Source organism: Athene noctua, chromosome 8 (genome assembly GCF_965140245.1).
Source record: "Athene noctua chromosome 8, bAthNoc1.hap1.1, whole genome shotgun sequence".
Classification (NCBI taxonomy): Eukaryota; Metazoa; Chordata; class Aves; order Strigiformes; family Strigidae; genus Athene; species Athene noctua.
Window position 1 is genome coordinate 24,734,851 of NC_134044.1, and position 16,911 is coordinate 24,751,761.

The 16,911-nt window shown below is 43.0% G+C and overlaps 1 protein-coding gene and 1 non-coding gene across 7 annotated transcripts; both read right to left on the reverse strand.

The window, feature by feature from the left end:
- Window positions 1-685: 685 nt before the first annotated feature.
- On the reverse strand, window positions 686-15,879 carry MYNN (myoneurin). Of its 6 annotated transcripts, none has more exons than XR_012634012.1 (9): window positions 15,832-15,879; window positions 14,839-15,137; window positions 12,104-12,906; window positions 10,121-10,280; window positions 9,241-9,419; window positions 8,904-8,987; window positions 8,359-8,445; window positions 3,677-6,629; window positions 686-882 (listed from the first exon to the last, which is right to left on the reverse strand). XR_012634012.1 is itself a non-coding variant. In XM_074911599.1 (9 exons), exons 2-8 carry the CDS (start codon window positions 15,102-15,104, stop codon window positions 6,361-6,363), a joined length of 1,848 nt encoding a protein of 615 aa, XP_074767700.1. In that variant the 5' UTR covers window positions 15,105-15,137; window positions 15,832-15,879; the 3' UTR covers window positions 686-882; window positions 6,338-6,360. The 6 variants fall into 6 exon arrangements, 4 of the variants coding, with proteins under 4 accessions (XP_074767700.1, XP_074767699.1, XP_074767697.1 ...); XR_012634011.1 differs by having other exon boundaries at window positions 686-2,783; XM_074911599.1 differs by having other exon boundaries at window positions 6,338-6,629.
- Window positions 15,880-16,419: 540 nt separating this feature from the next.
- TRNAV-AAC (transfer RNA valine (anticodon AAC)) lies at window positions 16,420-16,492 on the reverse strand. The gene has a single exon. It is a non-coding gene; the product is annotated as a tRNA-Val (tRNA).
- Between the last annotated feature and the right edge of the window lie 419 nt (window positions 16,493-16,911).

The window sequence follows — 16,911 nt, forward strand, 5'->3', positions numbered from 1 at the left end:
AGCTGAACTACTCCGCTCTATTTAGGATGCCTTCTCGGATCAGGATTTTTATTAAGAAAAAGGAGCTGGATCAGAAACATCCACAGAGCCGTGGATGGAGTATCACAACCACGGGTGCTCTCCCGCAGGGCTGCTGTGGGGGAAGAGCTGCCGCTGCCCTCCTGGGCTGTGCTCGCTGCAGTCAGTCAGGTGTGCGGTAGCAGGGAGCCCACAGGTAACACCCCTGGAGTACAGCCAGCCAGATCCAACCCACAAAAACACACCCGGGACAGCAGCTTTGCCTGACAGCAAATCAGATATGCTGTAGAACAAGATTCTTGCTGAAAGCAGGAGGTTTGGGGAAATCCACTTGTTGCTACTGTGTTCTATATACTCTCTTCCTTTTACTTAGTAATTACAGGCTTTTTGATCTTTTTCCAAGAGTGGCTTTTTTTTTCCAAAATCTCATTAAATGAACTTAAGCATTAAGCCTCTGCAACGCTGGAACTTTAAAGCTGGTGAACCTCAGATATAAATGGTATTTTGATTAACTTACAACATGTACTTGTTTCCTGTACTACAAATGAAAAACACCACCAAACTTGGTGTCATTATTTCTTCCTGTCTCTTGAAAACTGTTTGAAAAGATTTCTATCATTATAGCCATGTGGCAACTCCTACGCATGAATAAGACAACATATGCATGTAACAGTAGTTAAAACACTGTTTAATGGTTTAGATACAGACTTAGTAGAAGTTTGGGAATCACTCAGCTTGTTTCCTTTTTCCATCCTCTCTGCTCATATCTGTAGCAGTAACTAGAGAAAAACAGGCACCAAACAGGACAGCGGAGGTTTGCTCAAAGGCTTTCACTACTGCAATCTTCTGTGTGTCTAAACGTACCTGTTAAAAATTAATAAAAAGTTACAGAATAATCTGTGAATGTATGTGCATGCAGGCAAAAGACCTACAAGACTGAAGGACAAAAAGAAAGTAATTTCAGCAATAATACCCAAGCAGCAGTGATGTAACTGCTGCTGTTCTGATTCTGTATTACCACAGTGGTCATGTAGAAAGAGGGAGATGTATGGATACCCCTTACCAAGCTGGTACTGGCAGCTGGCGTACACGGAGGGTTTTTGTTGTTTGGCAAAAAAATCCAAACACAAATTAGTCAGTTCTGTTGCTCCAAAAAGCATTTAGTATCATAAGAGGACTCAGAGGTAAGCCCAAAGAGCAAGAAAGTTTGTTCTACACCTTAACCTGCCGTCATCTTGTCAGGCTCAGAGTCCATACCTCACACTGTAAAAACCCTTGTTTACAGAGGAGCTTGTATGTTTACTGTTGTTAAACAGGAAGAACGGAGCAATGAGAACAAAAGTTGAGGATATGCTGAATGAGATTGTCTGAGAAGAATCTACATGCTGTGAAAATTCCAAAATTTCTAATTATTAGCTAAGCCTGTATGATCAAAGCTGGTATTCTTCTGAGTGTTGCTGCTCTGGAGCATTGCAGGTTATACTCTGATACTCTCAAGAGAGCACTCTCAGTACTGAGATACTGAGACACTGATGATAGAATTTTCTGCCAGAAAGATCACCACAAGATTCAGATATATTTTTTCCATATATCTTCTTCTCTTGTCCCGTTCAGGCTAATTTAATTGCCCAAATGAAGTCTTAATTTACTTGCATGAATGACATTCAGTAATCTGCTGTGGTAACAAGGAATCAAATCTACCACGTCAGTCCCAACTCTACCAACAGCAGTATTTTATTTTTAGATGTGGTAAGATGACAACATCATACAAAATATAACTGGATAAATGGCATCTACTTTCAAAAGTGCTAGTGTATGTTTTTGAAATAGTTGTACTCATCTGAACCCTTGTTTGACAGCAGGATGCTCCACCCATGAGCACTGTTATTGACAATATCCATAAAAATAGCTCATGTGTTATTTGATATTCTTTCATAAGAAAGGGCAGCAGAATAATTCCTACTCAATTCCATATAAACAGCTTCCTGCAAACTAAAATAATTATTTGTGCACAAAACTATATTGCTTAGAGACACCTATGCCAGAGACATTGATTGCTTTCCTTTCTTTGAAAACCAAACCTTGAAATTCTTAAAAGACATCTCTTGTATTCTTTGGAATGACAGAATTTACACAGGCTAGAATTTTTTGCCATGTTCTTCTGAGTAAATTATTCTGATAGCTAAAGCAAGCATAACCCTGCTCTGTAAACCATTGTTTCAGCTTCCAGAACTCACAGTACCTTGCTGAAAGGCAGAATTTTTGCCCCAATTTAAAAAGGGACAGAAAATGCCTGATCCAGCAGGCCAGTCGTACAAAGCAGGTCCCCTAAATCCCACTGTGTGCTCTAGCCACCACACCACCTTCTGTAAAATTAAACAATCTAGTAAAAAGATGATAAAACTTGTGAGAAAAATTCATTATCTGTTTTAGCATAAAAAGTACATCTTCAGTGCTCTGTAAAAAAACCAACAAAACCCCAAAACAAAGTTCTCACCCCAAATACCTCAAAACGAGTGGTAAAAAATGAACCTAAGAGTCATTATACTAGATTGTAGTTAGAATAAGGTTTTTGTTTAATTTAGTTTGAACAGATCCAGAAAATCTCTTCTATGAGAAAAGTCAGGTGTGTTTACTGCCGAGAAGGAACTGTAGTAATCCTTGCTGTGTTAGTAAGCTGCACCAAGGGCTACCGCGCGTCCTTCTGCCAGGGGGTGTGGTGGTGGTTATGTCAGACTGCTTCCCTCCTCCTTTTGTCGCTACCCCTTGCAGTTATAAACAGGAGACACAAGGTGAGGGAAAATTACAAAGCAAGTTTATTAAAGTCTAACATAAAACACTTCAGGCTAAATATGTACAACTCCCTCCTTTCCCAGGGGATTATAAAATCGAGAGTTGAGGTATATACAAATAACAGAGGAAAAAAAAAAATGTATATACATGAAAGATACTTTAAAAATAACTTAACCAAAAAATCAGTTATTAGTCCTTATCTGAACTTAATCCTGCAAGGCTTACTGATAGCCTATCCAAGATCACAGCCCTGAAACGCTTAAACATGGGACTTGTCCATATTTGAAAATTTTTTTGAAACAGACGATTTCAGAAAAGCTGTCATGCTTTGTGCCCACACACAGGCACAAATTTGGAAGTAACTGTCATACAAGGAGCTATTCTCACACAAGTATTTCCAAACAGCCAATTCAGCGATTTCTAGATGCACATAATGTAATTCAGGCAAAACTTGCACCGACTTCAGCGCAGAATTGACTTAAACAATGGTGTGACAAATCATGTCGTTTTCTCTAAATTACTGTTAATGGAATTATTAAAATTCCCAGTTTCCTTTTGCAGATAGGTCTCAAGAAGATGTCTCCTAAAAAGATTCCGTGCTTTTCCATATTAATCCCTTACAGAAATTATCAATACTGTTACTTGTACCTCCAAAATGAACGCAGAATCCTTAAACCTAGGAATTAGATGTGCAGCTGATTTCCATGCATCTATTGGCAAAAGGTACAGTACAGACCCACTTCTTCAGGTCCTACAGCACCCAGCCTGAACACACCTACAAATATATTTTATATATATATATATATATATATATATATTTAAAATCTATATTCTAGTAAATGAATACAGTTCATAGAGATCATACCTCAGGAGCTGAGATATCTTCATGAAAGATGAGGATAAAAATCAAGACTCTCAGATGGGGACTCAGGAGTGCAGGTCACTAAATTATTGCTCCAAGACAAAACTACAAGCCTGTGTATTCTATTAAGAAAGGTTAAAATTGTTGTCTTGTAAAAAATAATGATTATCTTCTTGTCTATAAAGAAAACTAAATGACTAATAAAGCAAGTGTTACTGTTATAAGTATCTAAACAAATCCTGTATAAATCTAAGCACTGTATTTTTTAAAAAAGTCTGAAATCTAAGAATACAGTAATAAGCTATAATTTTAGAAATATAAAAACAGTTCAAACAAACATTGTTATGGAATGCATTTTCTATGTAGGAATGTAATTTTTTTTTTTTTTTTTTTTTTTTTTTTTTCCAGAGCTAGTTCTCTCTTGTGGTCATTTATTCTGGATGTGTTAATCTTCAGATACTTTTCCTCAGATAACAGCAGCATATCATTAGTTTATCTTCCAAAGCTGTTTAGATGTAAAATTTATCAGTTGTATAGTATTGTTCTTTTTCAGTATTCATGACCAAGCCTAAGCCTATCCCAAGACTTCTGCTCTATTTTCAGAAAGAGAAAGTAAAGAGGAACCTTATGACAAGCTACACAGAGTTTGGTTTTTTTACACAGAGTCAAGATCCCAATCTTTGTGGTTCTTCAGTCTGAAATGGCAAGGCTAAGGAATCTTGCAGGTGCTACATCAACAGAAGCTAAAAAAGAAGAGAGGGGAGGAAAAGGGGAAGTGCCAAACTAACAGAAAAAAAACAGCAGAGAACTTAATCCGTTGTCCTTTGCCAGCATTATGAAGAAGATCAGCTATTCATAAATGTTGTGTACAGATAAGGGAAGAAATTAAAGGTCAGGCAGGGGTGGCAATAATTAGTTCCAGTGGACAGTCAGAGATGCCTGCATTAAGAATGTTCCCAGTGAACGTGGCTGTACTCTTTGCTGCCTGTGGTAGAATTTATCAGCAAATCTGCCATACATTAAATCATAAAATATGATCAAGCAGCAGTTTGAAACACGCCACATACTAAGATGATCAACACAAAGCAGTAAAAGGGCCATTACTTTACAAGTACAAACATGTAAGTAAAAAAAAAAATCCACAGTCATGCTGAGGGATCATTTGCAGAATATTTAAATGAAATCTTCCAAGAAATGTTTCACAAGTCTGTTTAATTAAGGTGCAGATTAATTATTACTCCATGTAGAACAGAATCAGTTTAGAGGTATCTCCTATGCTCTTCTATTTATCAGTGTCTCGACACAAGGCATCAGTGGAAATAAAACGCTAGCACCAAATAAATAACCAACAAATAATATCTTTAAATGCATTGTTGGTACAGTATTCTGTTTCCTTACTATTTGATGATTACTTAAATAATGCTTACATTATGTTAATGGCACAAACTGGCAAAATGGAGTATAAAAGTACTCCTATTGTCAACTAGTCTTTAATTAATGACCCTACTCAGACACTAAAAATGTTGCTTTTTAAAAATGTACATTTCTAGTAATAAAACAAACCTTTACATGGGTCTTGCTAGTTACCAGTTTTGTGCAGTTACTGTGGACAAGTAGCATGAGAAGTAAAGTGCTACTTAATATTTCAATTAAAACAAATCAGTCATACTCTAACTAAACCTTGCCTGGAAGAGTATCAATCTGCTCTGTTGTAGTCTTCCTTAATGCTCCCTCATGCAGCGTTCAGTTATTATTTTCACAGTGAAGGGCAGGATTTATTTCCTTTTTTTATACCTACTGTTTAGCACAAGAAGCACTACTGTAAAAAATTATGAAGCCATGATTCACTCCTTACAATTAAGTCAAGGCATCTTTTCATCTCATCTACAACATGCATGATCCAGCTCTCCTTTTGAGCAAATGTTGCTGTTTGTGTCAAAACCAGAACATTTGAGGGATGTGAAAAAGAAATCTGGGACGAGATACAATGCTTGATTCACTTAAAAAAAAAGAGACTTGTTGGAAAGAATACCCGGTAGTATCTATGTCGTTAGAACCTTCTGACTTACCATGCTACAGAAAAAAATTAACTCTCCTTTACTTGCCTTGTCAGGAAAAAATACACAAAACTTTCTTTCCCTCTGGTCAGACTCCAACTGAAGATGGCTGCTTCTGGCAGACAGCAGGAATTCTTTGCAAGACCTCACCAGAGCACTGCCCTACCTTCCATCATGTACCACGGTATCACCTTGGAATGCAGGAGTATGAGCTTGTTAGGACATTCAAATGATGATTTTTTCCCCTTATACCCCTGCATTAATAAATTATCAATTATGGCTTAAAACATCTGCTCTCAGATGACATTGTGACACATCAGATCAGCAGGAACATGGGAGGAGATCTACAAAACACATGAACATATTTAACAGAGAATTCTTAAGGCAGGTGTTGCTGGAAAGGAATCATCTCCTGGAAATCATGTTAATTGCAAATAGAAATGTGACTGTAGATTAGCATGATTCAAAAACTGAAAGACAGCACTGCACAGTGGAAATGCCTTACAAGTGTCTTTACAAAGAGGGAAAAAAAAAAAAAGTCCAATTCAAAAAGTGTGACTGCTTGACTGCTTATGTTCACCTTACCAAACCTCTGCTACCAAATTACCTTGATGGCTCTGTACTGCACTGTCAGTATAACTGCTGCAAGAAAATAAACTGAGGTTCTGAATATCCAGTCACAGCAGATCTTAGTAATGTTTCTGAGGAAGGAGACTGACCACCCGTCACGGGAAGCAGCATCTGATGGTCTTCAGTCCCAATGGAAAGAGGAAGTGCTAAAGACATCTCAGAGGGTTTCACATCTATGGACTCCGATAATGGACTTTTCTGACTCTGAATGGATTCTTGTTCATTGAAAGAATTATCAAGTGCATTAGAATCAGGGGGAGTTTCAGAACCTGGGTGGGGGGGGAAAAAAAAAAAAAAAATGTTCAAAAGCTCCTGCGCAAATTCTGCAAATTCCCGTTTAAATGACTGTCAAAACAAACACTTGTGTGCCAAAGGCTGCCGGGGCAGCTGGGCTGTCAGTGGCTCCCATGTGTGGCCAAGCCAGAACGAGCTGTAAGTACAATGTACGCCCCGAAAGTCACATCCCCTGCTGCCTGTAGTGTGACAGCTGGATGGATGCTGCATTCCAACTTGATCTCTACGTGACATGGTATGGAACATAACAAATCCTTAACATCACAGTGAACGAGGGAGCTTTGGAAAAAATGCAGTTATGAACGTTTCCTTGAGATTTTCCACCCCAGGAAATCTTAAGAACCACAGCCACATCCAAGCATCCTCTTTTAATTGAGACAGCAATCTACAATGTATCATTTATCCATAAACTGGAAGAGAACATTTGTTAAATCCATTCCAGCCAGAGCCATTTCAGTTTTTATCCAGCCACTTGAGAAATGCTTTTCTATTCTTAACTGAAATCACTGCTAATGGACTCCTCACTGCCCTCCTGTTTGAATGCAGTCTGCTGCTGCTCTTGGGAGGCTTTCTCATCAAGCCACATCAGGTATCTGGCCCTTCCTCTATCAAAGTGTGCTCCGAAGTCTCTCATTTCAGCGCTGAAGCTCTCCTGACTGCCTTCTGTCTCCCCACGAGAGCAGACCAGCCTTGGCAGCAATCCCAGCTCTCCCCCTCAGGCTCTGCCAGGCCCTCTCCACACTCACCGCTGCTCTCACCTCACCCTGGCTTCCCACTGCACCCGGGCCTCCCTAGACGGGGCTTCTAGAGCTTCTGACATTCAAAGCTGCCTCTGCGTATGACACTTGCTTTCTCACCCTCTCCCTCCCACGCCAGACCTGCACAGACATCTATTATTCCTTTTTCCATATGACAGAGGCAAGGGAATTATGGTTAATACACTTAAGGATGGACAAATCAGGAGGCATTTGGAACCCCTGTGGAAAGAGGCTGGCTACCTGAACATCTCTCTGCTTTGCACCATAGGTAAGTGATCTATGTCAAATTTCTTCCTAATCAAAATCTGGTATCTAGAGGAGGAATTGAAAGCATTTGAAAAGTTTTCTTAGAGCAGTACTCACAGCTGGGAACATTTTGCCAGCTGTCTGATCCTGTGTGTTTGCTGATCTAGCTCAGACTTGGATTAACATTGCATATATAAAAAATCTTTCAGTTACATTAAAAATATATGTGGTTTCAAGATGTAAAGTAAGCCTTGTAACCAGTATGCTTCATTCACCTCAGTTACTACCCATGTAAAGACCTACTCCTTTGACATACTCAGAAGAGGTAAAAGATTTCCTACAGTTCAGACTCTGCCTTCATGTGGGAAGCTCTCACAAGTTACTAGGACAAGAAAATAAATATTCACATACAGAAATTTTTGTCAGCAGCAATCTACTTCTACGTTGTTCAACATGTGTTTGCTATAGCAATGCAAATGCTTGCAAATTTGTCTGGAATCTACTTTAAAGCGTATACTTTATGCTTTAAGAGGCTTGGGTACTTCTAAAGCAAATTCTTTTGGCTCTAAAGAGAGCTACTATCCAAAAACCTTTTATTTCCTAATTTTAGGCCTGGATAAGCCAAAAAAATGTATTATTCAGCACTGAAGACAAAACAGTTGATGTAGTTTCTTAACCTTTCTTTGCATAAGGAACTTACCTGTGTGAACTTTCGTTTTGTGCTTCTTAAGATTTTTTATATCTGTGTAAGAATTTCCACACATTTCACAGATAAATGGTCTCTCACCTGAAAAGAATTGGTTTGGCAGTTAGAAGAATCTTGAAATTGAAAGAAAACACAGTTAGAGATGTAGGATAATGGATTTCAATGTTGTATTTTAAAATACAACTTTGTAACTCTGTTATTTTGTCTGTATTCAGAATAAAATTGTTTCCAGAATAATAGATTAAAACAAAGGAAAAAAAAATTAGAAGCAAAGCCATGATTATACATCAACACCCATACTGTTACATAATCTGAAAAAAAACAATTTAAAAAAATTCACAAATTTTTTCTTCAAATTTGTTAACACAGAGATACAGAAATTACGTCTCTGATATATCATACATCTCTGTTAACACAGAGATACATAAAGTAAGAAACTGCTACTTTCAAGTACAGCATGATACAGTGTATTTTAAAAGCAAAAGGCTGAAGGTAAAATATTATTTATAGTGCAGGAAGTGGCCTGCCTGGAAACTGACCTGTATGGGACCGAAAATGTTTATTGAGCTCTCCAGAGGAAATAAAACTCTTCTCACAAATGCCACAGATATATGGCTTCTCTCCTAAAGGAAACACAAAGAGTTTGTTACTTCAATATATAAACCAGAATACACATAAAGAACAAATCAAAATGAAACAGAGCTGATGTCCAATGGGAGAAAGAGCTCCCTGAACTGGAGTCAAAGAGGAAAAAAAACCATGAGAAAGGAGTTGGATGACAACTCCAGAGGTAACTCCTGATCTACAGATTGTCGCTGCCCATCCCCAAGCCCTCTGCAGGGCCCCTTCCGTCCCGCAGGGCTCTGCTCCCCTCACCTGTATGTTTTCGGGAATGGGTGATGAGAGAACTGGAGACTGCGAAGGCTTTTCCACAGCTGTCGCACACGTAAGGCTTCTCCCCCGTGTGGCGACGCACGTGGTAGGTGAGCGTGCTGGCCTGAGCGAACCGCTGACCGCAGCGATCACAGACGTAGGGCTTCTCCCCGCTGTGCTTCCTGCCAACCAACACAGACATCAGCGACCTCCTGGTCAAGAGGGATCCAACACCCACGATTAAGTAACTTTCCTCAATTAGTACTTTATCCCCAAAGTTCCCTGGGCTAATGTTCTGTGAACCAAAAAAAAAAAAAAAAAGTAACAACTATGAGTTTGGGTTTGAGTTAGCAGTTTCTCATGGAGTGAAATAGGCTGTTGGCTCTGGGAATCAGCATGTCCATGATTTCAACGGCAGAACTACAGGCCCTGCAGGTGTAACACACAGGGGGAGAACTCAGCATGATTTTGCACTGCTGTGTACTGAAAGATAAAATGATTCCTAACAAGGGAATATAATTCCTGCTTCTGCCAAAAATGCAAAAGCCCCATGCAGATAGCAGTGAACAGTGAGAGCTGTTCTGTTTCACTTCCCACCAAGGAATTCTCTCTTCTTTGGTGCTACAAGCAGTTTGAAACAAAACCCACACCACTGCCATAAGGATACCAGTGTGTAGGCTGCAAGATTCATAAATCACAAATTGCTTCCCTAACGAGCAAGTACATAGATGTCATCACTCTGTTATGCAGTGCGAGAGAAGACCCAAGAGAAAAGGAGTAGAAATGACCAAATTATGAGAAAGTGTGACTCTTGCTCCCACTGGAGCGAATTATTCTGTTTACACACATGTCTAAGCATTTGCAGGATCTCGCTTTTGCTTACCTGGCATGAATCTTCAGATTGCTTGAAGTTGCAAACTGCAGGTTGCAGACATCACACTTGTATGGTTTCTCTTCTCCATGATGCATCCGACTGTGGAACACTAACTGGCACTTCTGAGCGAAGCCTTTGTCGCACAGTTCACATTTGTATGGCTTCTCCCCTAGTGAAAAATAAAACCCTTGTGCTCTCTGCACTTACGTAAGAAAGCTTTCCAATCCATTACCTGACCAAAGCTCAGGTGTCTGTTCTAATGCTTCTTACAAATAACATCTTGGAACATCCCATAATCAGGCTGCTGAAGGGGAACATGCCAGGAATACAGCAGATAACAGACTATTTTTTAACACATTACCTTCTGGGGAAAAAAAGGTTACAGTATTTAATAGGGCTGTTTCACCAAATTATTTTAAGAATGCTACTACTACATTTTCAGACTTTTTGCTGCTTATGTCTATTCACAATTCTGAATATTCGAGATGAACAACCAGTAAATAATCTGCTTTTTTAAACAGCAACAGGTCTTCAACAGAGCCTGGTGCTCACTAATTTCTCGTTAGCATCTGCTGTAGAAGGCTTCAGGTAATTCTGTGGTTATTCACATTCTTTTACTGGGCAGCAGTCTCGCATAATGGATTGTGCAACGCTGCGGTCTTCGATGACCATATAAAAGAGCCTACCTCTGCATCTCTATGGCAGTGCACAACCAAATCAAGAACTCAACAATTCTTAGGCACACCGTGTACATAAAAACTTCAAAAATAAAAGTATTAGACATCTAACCTGCCATGTAGCAACCACGACTGTGAAATTCCCTACCTACTAGTGCAAAAATTCCCAGTACAATACCCTCAAAAGCAGAAAATGCAGCTGATGTTCCTACCGGCAAACTGTCCCTGAACACTGCTCACGAGCTCCATCTTGCCCACGAAGCTCTGGTTAGTCAGTGGCTGATAACACTGGAAATCCTCTCCCTTGGTTACAGAATGAGCGAGGTGTTCTCCTGCAGCTGTACCTCAACACCTCCTACTTCACCTCTTTACATTTTCACAGCTCCCTGGAAAGAGCTCCACTGCTGGCCTCTGCTCAGTTTTCCAAAGGGGAAAAAGAGCAAAACTAAACCATTTTTTAATCTGATGCACTGTTACTTCAGAAATCCAAATGCCAGCCACAAAAGGAAGAAAACTACATCAACCAGGTCCCTCCGCTGCTTGCTGGGCTAAGTACAGCAGCAAAGGCAACAGCAGGAGAGCAGCTATCCCAGATCACCCTGAAGAACGAGCTGACCTGGCATCAAGTCTTCCATCTCTAGGGAAGAACGTTCAAAAAGACAAGCACAGTACTTCTCCCGTATGTCTCAACATTTAAGTGTTCGTAACTGATTTCTCTCTGATGCTTTGTTCAGCAGCTCTTGATACAACACAGACTTCTGGTAATGTTGTTGAATGCAGAGATAACACCATCACACATCTCAGCTGCGTGTTTTACTAAACAGAATCCCAAATGCTGTAGTAATTCAGCCACCTCCTCTGCCTTTTTGAAGACTCTACGGGAGAAGTTACCTACTTGTCAGAAGATTGCTTCTTCCCCCACTTTTGTTATCAAACATGTATTAAGATTTAACAAAAGAAAGCAATAGAAATTCTGGTATCAAGCACAGTGAGTTTTTCATGCTCTACTGGCAATTGCTTCTGGCACTCTGTCACTCTACAGAGTTAAAGGGCAGCCAGCTCTTCTGAGTCTTTCCAGAAATCCTCCAACTACTAAAGTCCTCTCTAGCTATTTAAAGTAGAAACTATGATTTTGTACAGAGAAATGCTGAAACATTTCATGCTACCAGGATACAGGTACTATCCCCATATGCGTACCAGCAGCAGACAGAATGTCTAGAGGAAGAAGCTGGAATGCAAAGACCTTTTCAATCCTGTATTCATGGGCTGTGACTCCAGGTCTCCACAGCCCATGAAGACAAGGCCAGCAGCTTACCTGTGTGAGTCCTTACATGTGTTTTCAACTGATTGCACTGGGTGAACGCCTTCCCGCAGAGCTGACACACGTAGGGTTTCACTCCTTTGTGTATTCTCATGTGTCGACGGAGGCTACTGGCTTCGGAAAAGACTTTTCCACAGGTGTTGCACACCGGCTTAGCTTTGGAGTACTTCTGGTCGAGTTCCTCCCCTGTGCTCTCCAGCTGGTAGGCGTTCTTCTCACTGGCTATGTTGGACATGCAGTGCTCCTTCAGCGCGCAGCTTTGCTGAGGTTTTCCCCGTTTCTGTTTCGCAGCAATAGTCTGGACTAGGATATCCTGCGCTGCCAGTGTTTCGCTTTCCACCACAGACGCCAGCTGCAGCTCAGAGTTATCGCCGCCTTGGGCAGCCTGTTCCGTGATCTGGGTGGCCAGCTTATTTGCATCTAAGAACAGTTCAATGGATGCGTTCTCGGTCACATCGCTCTGATATTGCATGGATTTATTCTGTATGCTTTTGGGGGAGCTGAAATTCTTCTTTCGCTTTTTGGTTTGAGGAGATTTCTTTTCTAAAGCTGCTTTCTTCGCCTGTGGTTGAACCAACTCTGCAGAAGCAGCATCTGCTTTCTCCCGATTACTGTAATCTTGGAGAGTCAGAAGGCAAGTCTGCTGATTCATTTCAACATTTCCAGTGATACTAGATGTCTCTGTGGAAGAGGGATTAGCAATAAAAGCAAAGTCTTCCATCTTGATTTTGCATTTAGTGACCACTTCTTCTACTTTGAGATAGTCAGCAGCCTGGTGAATTTCTTTAACGTTCCAGCTGCAAGAAAACAAGACTTGGGTGACAACATTCTGGACAAAGCAAACATCTGTTCTGTACCAACTGTACGAAACACAGACAGCAGAGCTACACAAAAGTTACACAGTCAGAAAACGTAATTTTAAGAACATATACAGCAAGATCTATCTCTTAGTGCTGTAGTGCCCTGAGACAGTAGTACGACAATGACACCCGAACCGACGGCCCACGTGGGGTCTGCGGGTCCACGGAACTATTTCCAGTCAATTGCCTTCTGTACAATTTTATGTTGAAAGTCTAATTGTGAGGTTACGAGGCTAGATGTGGCGTTGTAGGTCCAAAAAGCTCAGAAATCACAGCACGAAGGGGTAAAACACTGGACAATAAAATGCCTAAGTTACCATTCTATAATCCTTCTGGGAAAAGTCTTAAGTAATTCGCAAGCAGCGCATTCACCTCAGCACTTCTGTGAGGTGGGTATTAATCTTGTTTTATAAAACAATTTGCAAACTCTTAATTCTGTATCAGCTCTGCACCAACAACATTAACACCAGGGAAGTCCTCATTTAAAGTACTACACTCGATTTTTCAGTTCCTGCAAAACAGGCCTCAGTGGTTTAGAAAAAAAATGATCTGGAAAAGGTGGCAACATGCACCATCAAGGCTTTTGTGGGTTTACAGCACTTTAAAGAGATTAATGGTAAACAGCATCCCTCTAACAACCTCTTACACGGTAAATGTAATTAAACAATAAGTAACTAGCCACAATTACTCTCTCTATGGGAAAACAGCTGTTTTAGTAGCTTGTATTATACTAGCACTGTGTTCAAAGTACACCCTCCTGGTGTCACCCAGGCACCCACCATCACAAAAGTTAACAGAATGTGCCGACAGTTGCAGCATTCACCTATAGGGATACTGTACAAGATGTCGGGTGTGCAGAGGCAGACCCGCAGGTGTCATCTTTAGTCAGGTAGTTCTTCCCGGGGTGAGAACAATACTTTCACCTCCCTCTTCCTTCAGAGATCTCAACTGCTCAGCATGAATCCAGAAACTCTCCTCCTGCAGTCCCAGACAGACACAAGAACGCTGCACGCTTCTGCTCATGCGTAATTTGAAAAGCATCAATCACTAATTTCACTACATAGCTGTGTACACTGCCCTACTGCTGTTAATCCATGTAGCTAACTTTAAAAAAGCCAACACCCTGCATCTGTATACTGAAATTATGGAGCATGAGTTTTCAGTCTTCAGTAGAAACAAACGTTTTTTTAAACCTGCAGTTGACACCAGATGTTGAGAAAGGAGTAGAAATCCTGGACCACACACTTCAAAGTCATCACACTTCCCTCATGAGGGATAGTCTCTTTCTTTTGCTGAGAGAGAAGCACTGCAAAGAATCCTCCTTGTATATGAGGCAACACAATGGGCACAAAATCAATGTAGTGTGTGGGGAAAACACTCTTCCTGTGACTCCTTTTGGGCGCTGTAATATACAACGTTGCGTAACAGATCACGCGAATTCTAACAAATGTAATTTTTAAAAAATGGTGCCTATCCTCATCTGTTCCTCAGACTTTAGTCTCTACCACATACACAGTTTCTGTGTGTTCTCTGCAAAACCAGACTCCTATAATCCAACTTCAGAAATAATACACTTATCTTTCCCTCTCCCAGTAATCACGCAATATATTTAATCCCTTCTGATCCAGAAAGACTGGGAGACTGAAACCATCAATCAATGAAGTATCAGACAACATACCTTTCTTTCGGCACTCATAGGTCACGTGGTATTTTAAAACATACAAACAGATGAGCTTCAACTTGCTAATATGTATCATATCCATTACTATTTGTTCCTCTGGAACTTATTACAGAGACCAAAAAAATCCAGTATTGCTTTAACATGGTTTATTTCCCTATTCTCTTTCCCCCTTTAATAGCGTATGTTACCTGTCAAGGTTTAAGTTTCCCGTATAAATAAATTCCAGGAGTTTTTGGAATCCATCAGCTTTCACTTGAGTCTGATCCAAAACCACATTATTGTCAGACGCATCTCTGTAAAATGCCCCGAAGTACTCGCTGAAGGAGGCAAGCACATTTCTGTGCGCTTTGAACTGGAATTCACCGATAACAACAGTGCAGTCACAAAGAAAGCCAGCTTCTCGCTGCTTGTTCAGTCTCTCTAAAAGGTGCTCACAGTGATGGGAATACTGCATTTTGATAACGAGCTGCAGCCTCTTTGTTCTGATCTGGGAAAGAAAACAAAAAAAAAAATATTTACATGCAAGATTTAACTTTGTTTTTCCTTTAACAGCGTAAGTTAACGATTACAAAAGAGTCAGCGTTGGAATCCACTCGTGGTCACCGCGGGACGGTTTGTACTGTAGCGCTTTTGTACGAGGTACAGCGAGACGGGTGGATCCTTCTAACTTGGGGGGCTGCTAATTTTAGAGACAGAGCGGGGGGAAGAGGGCAGAGTCATGTACACTCCCCCACCCGATCAGAGGATTAACCTCACTAAGCTGACGAGCTGTCAGGTCAAAACCGGGCTCCGAGGAGCACTTTGTAGAAATGAGCCACCCGCGGTCCCCGCGGCGGGGGCAGCCGCTCCCCAGGGCTCAGACCCGCTCCCCGCCCCAGGGACAGGCAGACCCCGGTTGCGGGCGGTCCCAGGAGGTCACCGGGGCCCAGAGGTGCCCCAACAACCGCGGCGCCCCCCCCGGCCCGGCCCGGCCCGACCCCGCCGCTGGACAGGACGGAGCCCGCAGCGCCCTCCCCCGTCGCGGCCCTCGCCCGGGCCAAGCCCCGCCACCCCCGCGTCCCCCGCGCCCGGCTCACCGGGCACCGGCCGTGCCCCCGGCGCTGCCCGCCCGCCCAAAGGGCCGCAGCGGCGCCGACGGAGCCGCCCCCGGGCCGGCGGGAGGGCGGTTGCGCCCCACGCACCTGCGGAGGGGAAGGGACGGTCGCCTCCGCCTCAGGCCGCCATCTTCTGATGACGCCACGCGCGCCGCTTCCGGGCTGCCACTTCCGGTGCCGCGCTCCGGGGCGGCTCGGGGCTGAGGGGCAGCGGCCGCACGGCGGGAAGCGGGGACGGGGCCGCGGCCCGGCGCGCTGAGGGGAACGAGCGGGGCCGCGCTGCGAGCGGCTTCCCCGGGAGGGCGGGGGGGCGCGGACTGCAGCGGCCATGATGCAGCGCGGCGGGGCGCTGTGCATGCCGGGAGCCGTAGTCGCGCCGGCGGGGCCCGGTGTTCCCCGGGGCCGTAACGCCAGGGGCGGGGTGGGGGGCGTCTAATTAACGCCGCTCCCGGGGCGTGGCCCCTCGCCCTGCACCCGTGGGGCTTCATGCACGTGTTACCGGAGATGCAGCGGCAGCGCGGGGGAGTCTCGCCGTGCCGGTGCTTGCGGTTAAAAGGAACCCAGGTAAAGGTGTTTGAAAGTTTAGACACGCGCCGCTGCCGGTTTGCAGCTCACGGGGGAGTGGGTCCGTTCTTTTAAAGAAAAATAAAAGGGAAAAAAAGCCATCCAGGCTGGTGTTTCCGCCCGGTTTCGAACCGGGGACCTTTCGCGTGTTAGGCGAACGTGATAACCACTACACTACGGAAACGCCGCTTGCGGAGGTTGTCCCAGCGGTGCCGGTAATGGCGTCCGGCCCCGCCGCCCCGCCGGGCTCAGCCCCGGGGACCCGCACCCCCAGAGGCGCTCGGCCTGTCCGCGCTGGCACTTCCCCGAACACCCCCCGCGGCGTCCCCGACCGCCCCTTCTCCCCCCGCCGGGAGTAACAGCGCTGCTGTGAACGGGCCGCTTGAAGATCGTGATCTTCCCTTAGAATACTCTTAACCGAGGGGTTCTCAACCTTCCCTTCACTACGGACCTCCTTTAAATGAGTTTATAAAATTATATAAAGTCTTGGACCACCAAGACTTAATTCAAGACTTAAAGCACTAGACTGCATCAAATATTTACTTCAATTTTCTCACGAAGGGTCTTCAAATTTGTAAAGAAGGAGAAACAAGTCAGTCTGTC